Genomic DNA, 15,578 nt, shown 5'->3' on the forward strand with positions numbered 1-15,578 from the left:
CCTCATTGTTTAATTTATTTTTCAAAATGACAAGAATTGTATAGGTACTTTCAAAACCCCCTAATATTTTAAAACTTGTTTCTTTTACTATACTACCATCATAACTATCAACTCTCCTATTAAGCCATCCTTACAGTGTATTTCAGAGTAAAATTTTACTTTGAATCATAGTAAAATTTACTCTAATTCAGAGTAAAGTTTACTATGATTCAAAGTAAAATTTTATATCGTTAAGCAAATCAACATATTTTTAACTAGAGTAAAATTTTACTATTACAAAAAATAAAATACATACTAAATGAATAAACCAAAATCAAATTTTACTCTTAGATCTATTAACAAATAATAATAATAATAATAATAATAATAAAAAAAAAAAAGCCAATTGGAAACAACAATCAATCTCTCTTCCTCTCTCTCTTTGTTACCTCTTCCACCGCCGCCAATTGGAAATTCTTTCTGTCAGCTTGTTATTTCGTCGTCGCGATCTAATTCTTGTTCGTCTGATTACGTCTTTCTCAAAAGAAGATTTAAATTCGAGTTAACTATCAACAAACCGAAGGAAGAGGAAAGGAGCATGACGAAGGTAACGTTTCGGTGGCGGCGGCGAGATGGAAAGGGAGTAGAGGACGGTGAGATCGTCATCGTCCTTAAGAAGCCAACAACGATTGAAGCTATTGGCAAGGGGTTTTGGATCTCAACCAGAACCACCAAGTGTCACGGATCTCGGCGACAGCAGAGAAGAGAATTTCGATGAAGATTATGAGGGAGATTAGGGACATGGAGAGATTGTGGAGGGCCGAGGAAGAAGGGGCAGTGGTTGCGACGGAGGAGAAGAAAGAGGTGAAAGTGAAGGAAGAGAGAGAAAGTGATGTAGGAGGAGATAGTGGGAAGATTTAGTTGAGGGTATAATAGTCTGATAAAATATTTAAATAATAAATTTTGTCCTTTATACAAGATTTTATAATTATGAGAGGGTTTTGAAAGTATAATTTTTTTTCTTCGTCCTTTTAACAATAAAAAGAAGGTAAGAAGGGTTTATAACTAAATTTCCCTATATATATATGAATAGTTTCGTTATTTTACAAGAATTTGTTCTTATGAATAAAATATTTTAAAATGTACACCTTTAGACAAAAAAAATCTAAAATTAAATTTATAAATCGAGTGCCCCAATTATAATATCTAGTCCTTTATATGCTTACTAAAAACCTGTTTTGTAAAATTTATATTGGCAACTAAAAAAAAACCACAAAAGTAGGCTTTTAAAAAAGTTATCAAATTTAGCTTATTTTGAGCCTTTTGTGCTAACATTATATCTTTTCCAAATAAAAATATTTAAACATAGAATTTCAAATTTTATGTTAAATAAGCTACAAATAAAATGTTCAAAAGAAGTCATTGTAGTCTAATTATATACCCAACAAAAAAAAATGAGGAGAAACAAAAAAAAAAACCACTAAATTGTCAAAAAACAAAAAGATATTAAGCTGATTTGGAAACTGATTGCTATTAAAACATTTTATTAATCTCAATGACATATTGAAATATGGCTGAACTAAATTTGAGCCAAATCCAATAAAATTGTGAATAAGCAAAATAGACCTTAAATTTTTTTGTATTGTTATATAAGTTTAAAAATTAGATATTTTTCAAACTTAATAATGTGATAATCAATTAAAATATCTAAACACTCTCTTTCATAACCTTTATAATATCAACTACTAATCATACCACTTATAAATCAGTGAGTCTAAAAAATAATTTCAAGTAAGTGTAAGAATTTTTCCTAAATATGGCTTAATGTGGCTTATGCATGATTATACTACATTCATCTCATTAAGCAAGATACATGTACATCAATTAGATGGTGATTAATTATTGATGAATGCACCTATATATACATAATGTATAGAAGACTAATGGAGATAGTGTCAATGCATTGAATGTGATAGATTTATTATGAATGAATCTTAAAGATGCATTATGTATCTATTATGAATGTAGAAAATAGATTAATCTATCTAATGAGTTCATTAATATAGAAGATGCATTATGTATCATGAATGTAAAAAATACATTAATCTATTTAATGAAGTTCATTGAATGAATGGATTCTTTGATGGGAAGAATACTAGTATAAATAATGTAAGGTCCCAAACCACACTCTCCATCACAAAACTCAAGTTGTCACCACAAGAAGGCTCCCATCGCCTAGAAAGAGAGAAGTGGTTTGAAGATCTTTGACAAGTAAAGAACTTAAAGATTAATGTCTTCCAATCAAGGTTTCTTTTTCTTAAAAGAGGATTTCATACTATCATGGATCAAAGTATGTATACACTTATTTTGTATAGTAAAAATTTATATAGTTTTCATGTATAGAATTGAATCCTTAATGGTTTTTAGTTTATGTTCCGCAAAGTTTTCTATCAATTGGTATCAAAGTATGGTTCTCAATTCTGATGCATGAAACGTATAAGTATGAATTTCATTTTATGATGATGTTTTGTGTAACAAGTTCATAACCTTGATTTACACTTGTCCAATCTGATTTTTATTTTTGGCCAATCTTTTATTCTATTGATATTAAAATAAAAATTAAAAATTATTGAACAAGTGGTAATTAAGATAATGTTTTATGCACTATATAATGTTTTGTTACACACCTTATGAGTTGAAACATTGTTGATCAGCCCAACGGAGGTTCAACACCATGCATGTTTGAACAATCGAGATGATTAGTATAATAAATATAGCAATAAGTTTTCCTACTCAACGGTGATAAACTTCTCACGTGCTTTAGTTAATAAAATAAAATAAGAGACATTGAGTTTTTCTGCCCAACGGTGATAAACTCGTTTTTTATTTTATGTTGTTTATTTTTATTAGTCATCTCATTTACTTTTATGAATTGCTAAAATATATTGTTATTCGGCCCAACAGAAGGATAACTTGATTTCGTATCTAACTAATTATGTTTTCTAGTTAGATATATTTAACTTGTGGTGTTATTTTTATGACATGTGAAAAGTAGTTTTCTTGATTATATTATGTAATAGATATTATGTGTTTGCAGCATTGAATCCTACTGTAATTAATAGTTACTTGTCTGGTATTGAAGCTTTGAGTGGAACTAATTTTAAAAAATGAAAGGAACAAATTGGAATTGTTTTGGAAATTATGGATTTAGACTATGCATTAAGAGAGCCAACTCCTACAAAGCCTAATGATACAAGTTCTAAGGAATACATGGCTTTATATGAAAAATGGGAACGCTCTAATCGCTTAAGTCTAATGATTATGAAAGGCTCAATTACGCCTGCAATTCAAAGAGCAATCCCTGTTTCTGAAAGTGCAATAAGCTATATGAAATCTATTGAAGATCAATTCATTGGAACTTCCAAATCCCTTGCTAGTACTCTCATGATTAAAATGATGACAATGAAATATGATGATTTGAGTGGTGTTCATGAACATATCTAAAAGATGAATGACATGGCCTTTCAATCAAAGGGAATGGACATGAAAATTTCTGAAGGTTTTCTTGTTCATTTCATTATGACTTCTTTTCCTACGTAATTTGGTCCTTTTAAGATCAATTATAATATATAAAAAGATAAGTGGAAGATGAGCGAGTTAATTGCCATATGTGTTCAAGAAGAAGAAAGGCTTAAAGCTGAAAAGCCTGATATGGCTCACCTTATCACCTTGGGTCCAATCAAAAAGATTTTCAAGAAAGGCAAAAGTAAGAAGAAGAAGAATGCAAATGATGAAACTCACAAGGCTAATAAAGAAAATAAGATTCGATGCCATTTCTGTTGAAAGAAAGATCACATAAGAAAAGACTGTCCAAGTTTTAAAAGTTGGTTGGACAGGAAAGGTAACACTCAATGTTTTGTGTCTTATGAATCCTTTTTGGTAGATGTTCTACCAAATTCTTGGTGGATTGACACTGGTGCAAGTATTCACATAACAAATTCCATGCAGAGATACCTTACAAGTTGGTAACTAAATAAATAAGAACAAACCATTACGGTTGGGAATGGAATAGAAGTGGACACTGAGGCTATTGGCACCCTTCGTCTAATTTTAGACTCTGGTTTCATTTTGGATTTAGTAAACACAGTTTATGTTCCTGTTTTTACTAGAAACCTAATTTCTGTTTCACAACTTGATTCCTGTGGTTATGAATTTAAGTTTGAAAATAATAGAGTCTCTTTATTCTACAATTCTCATATGATTGGTTCTGGTACTTTATATGATAATCTTTATTCATTGAATTTAGATTCCACTTATGCACGATCTCTTTTATCCTTTAATGTAAACAACATGGTAAATAAAAAGAGAAAGCGAGTGAATGAAAATTCATCCATGTTGTGGCATAAGCGCTTGGGCCACATATCAAGGGGAAGGATCGAACGTCTTATTAAAGACGGAATTTTAAGTTCATTTGATTTTTCTGATTTTAGTACTTGTGTGAATTGCATTAAAGGAAAATACACAAAGACAAAGAAAAATGGTGCTACTAGGACTACTGAATTATTAGACACAATTCATACTGATATATGTAGTCCCTTTACTGTTCCAACTATTTCTGGACATAAATATTTTATTACTTTATTGATGACTTTTCTAGGTAGACTTATGTGTATCTTATTCGTGAAAAATCAGAAGCACTGGATATGTCCAAACTCTAAAAAGCTGAAGTTGAAAATTAGCTTGGCAGACGGGTTAAAAGTGTAAGATCTGATAAAAGTGATGAATATTATGGTAGATTCATTGAGTCGGGTCAAAATCCAAGTGCTTTTGCTTTATTTTTGGCTGAGAATGGTATTGTTGCTAACTGTACAATGCTTGGTACACCTGAGCAAAATGGTGTAGCTGAGCGACGAAACGATACTCTTTTGGACATGATGAGAAGCATGACGAGTAACTCTTCTTTGCCAGATTACTTGTGGGGTGAAGCTTTAAAAACTGATGTACATGTTCTTAATAGGGTTCCTAGTAAGGTTGTGCCTTTAACTCCTTATGAGATGTGGGTTGGTAAGAAACCTAATTTGAATTATTTACATGTATGGGGTTGTCCTGCTAAAGAAAAAATTTTCAACCCACAAATAAAGAAATTAGACCCTAGAACTATAAGTTGTTTTTTCATTGGATATCCTGAGAGATCAAAGGGTTTTAGATTCTATTGTCCCACTCATAGCACAAGAATTGTTAAAACTAGACATGTTGTGTTCTTAGAGGATGAAAACATTAGTGAGAGTATGAATCTTAAAAATGTTTCTTTGGAGGAAAATCATGCTTTTACGCCTTCCACGATTATCTAAGAAAATGTAGTACCTGAACCTATTGGTACTCAAGAGATTTCTCACATTGAAAACACTACAACAAAAAGCACAAATGGTGACTAAAAAAAAAATTTTCGTCACTGAAAGTAGCACTTTCGGCGACTAAAATGGAATTAGTAGCCAAAAGTGAAGACTTTTAGCGACTAAAACAGTTTAGTAGCCAAATGTATAGTTATTGGCAACTAAAAATCAGTTTAGTCGCCGATTATATGGGTTTTAGCGACTAAAAAAATTTTAGTAGCCAAAAGTCAAGGTTTTTGGGGACTAAAAACATTTAGTAGCCAAAAGTATAGGTTTTGGCTACTAAAAAATAGTTTGGTTGCCGATTATACGTGTTTTACTGACAAAAAAAAAAATTCGTAGCCAAAAGTGAAGCTTTTTGGCTACTAAAAAATATTTAGCAGCTAAAAGTCAACAATTGGCGACTAAAATTCAGTTTAGTCGCCAAAAGTGGAGGTTTTAGGTGGGAATTAATTCTTTTAGCGACAAAAAGTAATTAGTAGCCAAAAAGTATAGAATTGGCGACTAAAAAATAGCTTTAGTCGCCAAAAGTGGTCTCCTATTTTTTTTGGTAAATAATTTATTTTTTACATAAATTATATTAAATAAAAATAATTATTTTTATATATATAGTTTTGTATTAATACCGGTCAATATACTATATAAATAATATATGTTATATTTACATTCATGTGATGTTGTAGTAGCATAGTGGAGAGAGTGTGTTGGTAAAGGTTTAGAATGTGGGAGGTTGGTGGTTTGAAACTTGGGAACAACATAAGGTAATTTTTTTTTTTTTTTCTGAAATATGCTTTTGGCGACTAAAATGTGTGGTCGCCAAAAGCTTGACTATTGGCGACGAAAAAAATAGTCGGCAAATGTATAAATAATAAAAAAAATAATTCACTATTGGCGACTAAAAGATTAGTCGCTAAATGTATAATTTTCAAAAATGTAATTGACTATTGGCGACAAAAGCTTTGGTCGCTAAAGACCTTTTTTTTGCCGACTAAATACCTCCGACGACCATGTTTTCGCGACAAAACCGGCGACTAAAATATTTAGTCGGGGAAAGTGAAAAGTTGACTTTTGGCGACTAAAAATTTAGTCGCCAAAGGTGCTTTTTCTTGTAGTGAAAAGAAGTTGTCCCAGTTGTAAAACAACATTTACGCAAATCACAAAGAGAAAAGAAACCAGCCATATCAGATAACTATGAGGTTTATCTAAATGAGTGTGATATAGGCTTGGAGAACGATCATGTTTCCTATGCCCAAGCCATGAATAATGGAAATTCAACTCAATGGTTAAATGCCATGAAAGATGAGTTAAAATCTATGAAAGACAATAATGTCTGGGATCTTGTAGAATTGCCTAAGGGAGCCAAAACTGTTGGATGCAAATGGGTTTTTAAAACCAAGCGTGATCCTAAAGGCAATGTCAAAAGATACAAGGCCAGATTAGTTGCTAAAGGATACACTCAAAGAGAGGGGATAGACTATGATGAAACTTATTCTCTTGTTTCTAATAAGGATTCCTTGAGAATAGTCATGGCCTTAGTAGCTTATTATGATTTAGAGTTATATCAAATGGACATTAAAACAACATTTTTAAATGGTGACTTGCATGAAGTGGTCTACATGAACCAACCTGAAGGTTTTCAGGACGAAAGCAAGGAAAATATGGTTTGTAGGCTTAAGAAGTCCATATATGGTCTAAAGCAGGCATCTCGACAATGATATCTTAAATTTCATGAAGTTCTCACCAAATTTGATTTTAAGGATAATGTGGTTAATCAATGTGTCTACCTTAAAATCAATTGGAGCATTATCTACATTGTAGTTTTGTATGTTGATGATATATTGCTTGCTAGCAATAATTTGGGAATGATACATGAGACAAAGAAATTCCTTACGAGAAATTTTGAAATGAAAGATCTTGGTGAAGCCTCTTTTGTCATTGGGATAGAAATTCACCGAGATATGTCTCGTGGTATTTTAGGATTGTCCCAAAGAGCCATATCAAAAAGGTTCTTAAGAGGTTCAACATGCAGAACTGTTCAAGTAGTGTTGTCCCTATAGTTAAGGGTGATAAATTTAGTGAATTTCAGTGTCCCAGAAATAATTTAGAAAGGGAACAAATGAAAAAAATTCCTTATGCCTCTACAGTTGGGAGCATTATGTATGCTCAAATTTGTACACGTCCTAACATAGCATTTGTAGTTGGTATGCTTGGTCGATACCAAAGCAATCACGGACTTGATCATTGGAAAGTAGTTAAGAAAGTGTTGCAATATTTACAAGGCACTAAGGATTACATGCTCATTTATCAAAGAACAGACAACCTTGAAGTAATTGGTTATTCAGATGCTGATTATGCTGGATGTAAAGACACTCGAAAGTCCACTTCTGGGTACATTTTTATGCTTGCTATTGGACCCATTTCATGGAAGAGTCATAAGCAGTCTTTGACAGCCTTTTCCACTATGGAGGCAGAATTCATAGCATGTTATGAAGCCACATGTCATGCAGTATGGCTAAAGAATTTCATATCTAGATTACAATTTGTCGATTCAATTTCAAGGCTCTTACAGATTTACTGTGATAATGATGCTACTGTTTGGTTCTCCAATAATAACAAAACTTCAGGAGGATCAAAGCATATTGATATCAAGTATCTAGTTGTTAAAGAAAGGGTTTTAAATCAGACTGTTTTCATCTCTCATATTGGCATTACACTCATGTTGATAGATCCTTTAACTAAAGGTCTCGCACCTAAGCTATTTCAAGAACATGTTGCGCGCATAGGCTTAGTAGAAAGGTTATCATGTTTAGACTTGAAATGAGTGTATGATAATTGTTGTGTTATAATCATCTTATGTTAGTAATGATTATGTTTGTTGTTTTCATTCTTCATCTTGTGCACAATTTAGAAGAAGATATAAACAACGGGACCATTATAGATGAATTAGCATTAATCTCCATTATGTTGCTAATGTCATCTCTGTGATTTAAGATTCACTTATTCATGTTGATGGAATATATTAACACTATAACCATTGTACAGTCTTGATCAATGTGTAAATCACTGGCTACAATGATTTGGTGCTAATAATTTCATTGAACAGAATCTAATGGTGATGGTGCAATCTTCTAGTGGGAGAACGTTAGCCATATTATGATAATCTAATAACGTAATATAATCATGCAAGCCAAGTGGGAGATTGTAAGAATTTTTCCTAAATATGGCTAAATGTGGCTTATGTATGATTATATTAGATTCATCTCATTAAGCAAGATACATGTACATCAATTAGATGATGACTAATTATTGATGAATGCATCTATATATACATAATGTATAGAAGACTACTGGAGATAGTGTCAAAGCATTGAATGTGATAGATTTATTATGAATGAATTTTAAAGATGCATTATGTATCTATTATGAATGTAGAAGATATATTAATCTATCTAATGAGTTCATTAATATAGAAGATGCATTGTGTATCATGAATGTAAAAGATACATTAATCTATTTAATAAAGTTCATTGAATAAATGGATTCTTTGATGGGAAGAATACTAGTATAAATAATGTAAGGTCCCAAACCATACTCTCCATCACAAAACTCAAGTTGTCACCACAAGAAGGCTCCCATCGCCTAGAAAGAGAGAAGTAGTTTGAAGACCTTAGACAAGTAAAGAACTTAAAGATTAATGTCTTCCATTCAAGGTTTCTCTTTCTTAAAAGAGGATTTCATACTATCATAGATCAAAGTATGTATACACTTATTTTGTACAGTAAAAATTTATATAATTTTTGAGTATAAAATTGAATCCTTAATAATTTTTAGTTTATATTCCATAAAGTTTTCTATCCTTAAGCTTTTTCCTAAATTTTTTAATATATATGGAATCGTTTGACTTTGATGAAAAAGAAATATTTATAGATTTATGGCATTGAAAACCGTTTTTCCTATAATTATAATAAAGAATTGTTTTGTACAATAAAAAATTGTGAGAGGAGTATGAATGGAAGCAAAGTTACTAAGGAATGTCAAGGATTTTAAATGTTTTATTAAATGAGATTTATATAGAACTTGTGTTGATTTCGTACTTATGTAGGATATTGGATAAAAGAAAAAGATTGAGGCCTCGAATGTGGCTCGAATCGCTTTTTTTTTTTTTTTTTTTTTTCAAACTGTGTTGGTTTTGTTGTTTTTTTTTAATTTATTTTTTATTTTTTTATTTGTTGGGTTGTGTTAGTTTGGTTGTTTTTATTTATTTATTTATTTATTGGGCTGCTGTAATTTTATTTATTTATTTTTAAAGCATGGTTATGTGTAGGGGTGTGTTTAGAGTTTAGGATTTAAGGTTTAGGTTTTTATTTCTTCTGAGTCTTTCTTCTATGAAATAAAAATATAGTAAGGACTCGTACAAAATTATATGAAATTAACAAATTTTAACTAGCAGTTTAACTGATCAGTCAATTTTATCACCCAATCAATCTAACCCAATTGTTTTTTTTTTTTTTTTCTATTTGTTGGGCTATGTTGGTTTTATTTTATTTTATTTTATTTGTTGGACTGTGTTGATTTATTTATTTTTTTATTAGGGTTTAGGTTTTAAGATACACATAAAAACCTTTCAAAAAAAAAAAACCAAAAACAAAACCAAACCAACATAGGAAAAAAAAAAAAAAAGCAAACAAACAGACAAAACAACTTTTCGAGGCAAATTCGCGCCTCCAATTTCGAGGCCTTTAGCACGGTTCTTGGATAAAATATTTGAGATTCTTAATATTTTTCAAGTTACTCTGGAATGAAATTCATGGAAGTGAATTGTTCTACCAATGGTTCAAACTTATATACTAATGTTTGGAAATTCATGAGAGAATCGGAAAAAAATGATTATGTAAGTTTGATTTGAAGACAAAAAATATATATTATAATTTGTCTCCCTATTATTGGATAAACAGGAGAGACAATAAAACAAAAGATATTATTGATTATCTTATTTGGTTAAATGAAATGATATCGTGTTATATTATTAATTAGCATTTATAAGAGTTGGTCCTTTCATTTATTTTACAGAAATGCGCGAGACCCCAGTAAAAGCCACCCCCAGTGACCCCCAGTGCCACGTGGCACTGCGGGATTGGAAGGAAAGAAAAAAAAAAAAAAACAAAAAACTGGCCAATGGGGGAAGCCCACGTCACTCGGGGTCGACCCCCAGTAGGGGTGTGTAGCAAGGTTGTTTATTTTATATGTGAAAAGGTAATTTGGATATTATAATAAAATAATATTTAGCTGGTTTTTCATTTCTTCTCCAATCTCTCTATTTTTGGAAAATTTTAAAATATGGGTTATGACATAAATCATTGTGTTTGATTTCAATTTTTTAGATTTAATTATTTAAAAATTGAGTTTTTTATTTTTCATATTTTTTTATTTTTAGCGAATATTTTTGCAATTTTAAGCAATTTTTTTAATTATTTAGATGCACCTTACTTAGATGTATCTAAAAAGTAAAATATTTGTAAAAATATATTTTAAAAAATCAATAAATATAAAAGAATTCAAAAATTTATTGAATTTTTATATTTTTTTTTGTATTTATGGTATTTAGTGATTTTTAAAAAAAATTCTACAAATTTTTTACTTCTTAAGTTTATTTATGTTAGGTGTATCTAAAAATTTAAAAAAAAAAATGCTTAAAATATTAAAAAAATTCAGTGAAAACAAAAAAATATGAAAAATAAAAAATTTTAATTTTTTGAAAAATAAATCTTGAAAAGTGAAAACAAACAAGTTGAGTTTCTCTCAATTTCTTCTCATTTCACTCTATTTTTTTTTTCTTCTTATTTGCTTATCTAAATGAATAATATTCACTCTGTTTGGTTTCCATTTCTAGAATTTACTTTTCAAAAAATTCTACTTTTATTTTTTGTAATTTTTTTTGTTTTCATTAATTTTTTTAAATATTTATGAATTTTTTTTAAAATTTTTAGACACACTTAACATAAATACACTTAAAAAGTTAATATTTGTGAAAAGAATATTTAAAAAATTAACTCTATACCAAAAATATAAATAAAAAAATATAAAAATTCACTTTTTGAAAATTTTAATTTATAACAAATTGCTCACTTTAATAATAAAATCAAGTCAATTTATAATTTTTAATAATGTTAGAAATTTATTTTAATTAATAATTTAGATAATTTTATTATTATATATAAAAATATTATTTTAAAATATTATTTTTATAATTAATTTTATTAAATAGAAATTATGACAATAAAATATTTATAATTTTTTAAATCACAATAACTAATTCATATTTTAAACAAATAGAAAGAAAACAAAAAAACAACAATTGAGGCCAAACGGGGTCTTAACCCACTATCACAAGTTCACAACCCCATCAAAAGGTCTGACCTCCTCATTTCACCAAAAAAAAAACAAAAAGGAAAAAACTCTCTCTCTATATCTCTCTCTCTCTCTCTCCCCTCTGGAAACTCACGTCTTTCTTACAATCTCACTTTCATCCCAACCCTCAATCAATACCTTCTCTCTCTACTTCTTCTTCTTCTTCCACCTGTTCATCGTCTTCCGAGCTAGGTGATGATGGGTGTGAGCAGCAGCCGATGTTCCCACACTTCCCACATCACCGAGATCATCATCACCAGCTTCTTCCGACACAAGCTCTGAAAAATACCCATTGATAAAAATCATATACATACATACATATACAAAAACCCATTATCGGATTGAAAATCAGCACAATCTGATCTTCATACCCATTATTTATGGTTGCTTGACCCAACCCCCCTTTTTTAATCCTCGAAGAATCCATGGCGGCTCGGAGGGTGGTCTACGCCGCCTCTGTCGCTGGTTCCAATTCCAATACTGTTTTGCTTCAATCCCCTAATTCTCTGTTCCTCTCTGGCTCTTCCCCTTCTTTCCTCGGTAATTTTCTATGTTTTTTCTTTCTTTTTTTATATTGATTTTTGTGATTCGATCGCTGTTCATATGCGTGGGGTTGATGGGAATTGGGAAGATCTGGTTTTAGATTTGATTTTATTCGATGGGTTTTTGTTTGGATGTTGATTACTCTGTTTTTAGGTTCATTTTTTATCAGTAGTTTTGTGAATTGTGATATTTATCATCTGATTTTGCTTTTTATGTTGTCTTTAACTCTTGATAATTGATATATGACAAGGAAATTATTGCCCAATTTAATGTTCTTGTTTTGATTTGATCAGCGTACTGTCGTTGACTTTGTGTTTATGCTTGTGTGCAAAAATGAAGGGCATGTTTGGTTGTGTTTTTGTTTTCTTTATTTGTTTTGGTGTTTTTGGAAGCAATAACGATGATATTTTTGAAAATACACGTTGTTTTCATACGTTTTATTTTTGTTCAACAACAACTTTTGAAAATTCAAAGTTTACTTTTTGGTGATTCGTAAATAGTAAGTTGATAACTAAGTTATTATGTTTTCATTTCCGGAAAACTTATAACAAGAACACAAAGTTGCAGTACTTCTCCTTATAATCTAATGCATTGCATAAGATTTGATTCAATAAATTTGCTCTTTACTGTGATTGATATCTGGGTGGTTGATCTGGTTGGTTTGGTTTATGTTTGAATTGAGAAGGATAGTCATAGTGTATTGTATGGTCTTTCCCAACTGTAGGTGTGATAAACAAGCCAATCCAGCCGAATAGTTTAACTGTTCAAGCATGGTTTGAAAATTTTAACGAGCTTCAAAAAAATTTCAAGCTTGGTTTGATTAAACTCTCAAGTTGATCTCAAGCAAGCTTTTGTCTAGCCGAGCTCAAGTAATTTGGTATTTTTATGTAGTTTTAGGCTTATAGAACCAAGCCAAACGAGCAATTGATTGTTCAAACTTGATTTAAAAATTTTGACAACCCCCAAAATGTGTCAAGTTTTATTTGTTTACTTAACGAACTAAGCTCAAATGAACCAAACATGAGTCGAGTTCAAACTGTTTGGTTCGTTTATCACCCCTACCCAAACTGCTCTGATTAATTTGTGAATGTGTCTGATGGTAGTACATTTAAATTTTGCACTTAAAGAATTAGACTTGTCAAAAACATGTTATTGTAAACTGAAGGTAAAGGAATTATAAACTTCTGCCATAGACCTAACAGGCTATAAGCTATGTTACATGGACACTTCAATTTTTGCTGAAGTACCCATATCGACAAGGGTTTGGGTACCTTATGCAGACAGTCCATATATGTATTTGTTAGACTAGCAATCTAAGGAATGGGTTGTTGGTTTTGGCATATGCTTTGTGGTTACAAAATAGAGTTAATATTGTTTGGTTGTCTCTGAATTAGGTTCGAGCTCCATGGTTAGCTTTAAAGATGGCAATTTGGGAAAAAGATCGGAAAGATCGTTCTTCTGCTCATTTGATCAAGAAGATAATGAAGATGATGAGTTGGATGAATACTTCCAACAACCCGAAAAGAAGAGGCGGCTTACGCCTGACCAAGTCCAATTTCTTGAGAGGAATTTTGAGGCAGACAACAAGCTTGAACCAGAAAGAAAAATCCAGCTGGCAAAGGATCTCGGTTTGCAGCCTAGGCAGGTTGCAATATGGTTTCAAAACCGCCGGGCTAGGTGGAAGACAAAACACCTAGAGAAGGATTATGAGGCACTGCAAGCTAGCTACAACAGCCTCAAGGCTGACTACGATGGCCTCGTTAAGGAGAAGGATAAACTAAAAGCTAAGGTAATGACTTGATTTTAGGAACATCTTCCATTAGAATTGTTGATTTGCTCTGGATAAAGTTGCAAACGAGTTGTGCCAAGCCAAGCTTTGAGCTCTGCTCATTTGTTTATCGAGCTTGAAAATCAAGCTTGAGCTTTGCTCAAAAATTAATCCAGCTTTAGCTCGGCTTGATACTCAATAATGAAAAAAGTTCAGCTCCATAATCAAGCCCGGTTGGCTCATTAAATATTATTCTGTTATTTAAATAAATAATAAGTAAGCCGAGCTTATTCTAGCTCAAACGAGCCTAAAAATCTGGTTCTGATTTGTTTATATATGTAACAAACCATGCTGAGTCGAGCCGTTCCCGAGCCGAGTTTGTGAGTAAGTCGGTTCATTTGCAGCCCTACTTTTGGACAATGCTTGTATAATCGTTCCGTGTCCTTTCAGGTTCTTCACCTCACAGATGAGCTGCTTACCAAGAACCAATCTGAAGCACCACTGCAAGAACTTACTGCCGATTCAGTTTCTGAAGATGAAGTATCCAAAATTTCAATTGCAGCTTGTAAGCAGGATGATCTTACATCGGCTAAAAGTGATGAACTGGATTCAGGCAGCCCATGTCATCTTGATGGTAGTCACTCCTCTCTCTTAGAGCCAGGCGATTCATCATATGTTTTCGAACCTGACCAGTCAGATCTATCTCAGGATGAGGAGGATCACTTTTGCAAGAACTTGTTGCCTCCTCCAGCATACTTGTATCCAAAGATTGATGATGGCGGTTATCCTGACCCGTCTGCCAATTCTTGTTACTTTGGTTTCCCGGTTGAAGATCACACCTTTGAGTTCTGGTCTAACTGAAAATTTACTCTCGGTATGTATTGTACTGTACGTGTCTTTCTTGACTCGTCTTTCCAAGCATGCTACAGTGGTTAGTTCTAGAAGGAATAAATCCAATCGATGCCAACCCCATTCAATATGTCATGGTAGGTTTTGGTGTCGGTTGGAAATGGTGTGTTTTTTGCCCCTTTTGTGTAATCTTTTTTTCAATGGGACTTTTCTTTATGCTGAACTTGTTTTGTTGTGTGGAATCTAAGTAAAGAACTTAAATCTGTACTAGAAGTTTGTTGTGTATTAGTAATTATGTTGTAACGTTTTGAAGATGTGTTAGGTTTAATATTTGCCCTAAATTGTTCTGTAAAAATGTATCAAAGTAATTGAAGTTTATTGCATCTCATATCGGTTGCGGATGATGTGCAGGAATTTATATGACTATGCATGACATTTCCATTAAAAATGTGATTTTTAGGTTACAGCCCAAAAGATCGTTTGTTTGTTGGGCTGGATAGCGAATAAATTTTGGATTTGTTGTGAGCATGTGGATGATTTGATGCGCAGTGTTGTGTCACATCAACTTTTTCTTGAGTGAAAATCTATGGTCCTCTTTTCAAAAGTAACAATTTTTTCTGGGATAGTAATTTATTCCA

General features: G+C 31.6%; 1 protein-coding gene across 1 annotated transcript; it reads left to right on the forward strand.

Annotated features, from left to right (window-relative positions):
- The first annotated feature begins 11,729 nt into the window (after positions 1 to 11,729).
- Positions 11,730 to 15,328, forward strand: LOC114256333 (uncharacterized). The gene is made up of 3 exons (XM_028195961.2): positions 11,730 to 12,320; positions 13,718 to 14,112; positions 14,542 to 15,328. Exons 1-3 carry the CDS (start codon positions 12,206 to 12,208, stop codon positions 14,950 to 14,952), a joined length of 921 nt encoding a protein of 306 aa, XP_028051762.1. The 5' UTR covers positions 11,730 to 12,205; the 3' UTR covers positions 14,953 to 15,328.
- The last annotated feature ends 250 nt before the right edge of the window (positions 15,329 to 15,578 follow it).

Source organism: Camellia sinensis, chromosome 4 (assembly GCF_055761805.1).
Source record: "Camellia sinensis isolate YWXY chromosome 4, ASM5576180v1, whole genome shotgun sequence".
NCBI classification, from domain to species: Eukaryota; Viridiplantae; Streptophyta; class Magnoliopsida; order Ericales; family Theaceae; genus Camellia; species Camellia sinensis.

Coding starts and splice junctions, on each gene's coding strand:
- LOC114256333 (XM_028195961.2), top strand. CDS start 12,206: ATGGCGGCTCGGAGGGTGGTCTACGCCGCCTCTGTCGCTGGTTCCAAT. Junction 12,321..13,717: donor CTCTTCCCCTTCTTTCCTCG/GTAATTTTCTAT, acceptor TCTCTGAATTAG/GTTCGAGCTCCATGGTTAGC. Junction 14,113..14,541: donor AGGATAAACTAAAAGCTAAG/GTAATGACTTGA, acceptor GTGTCCTTTCAG/GTTCTTCACCTCACAGATGA.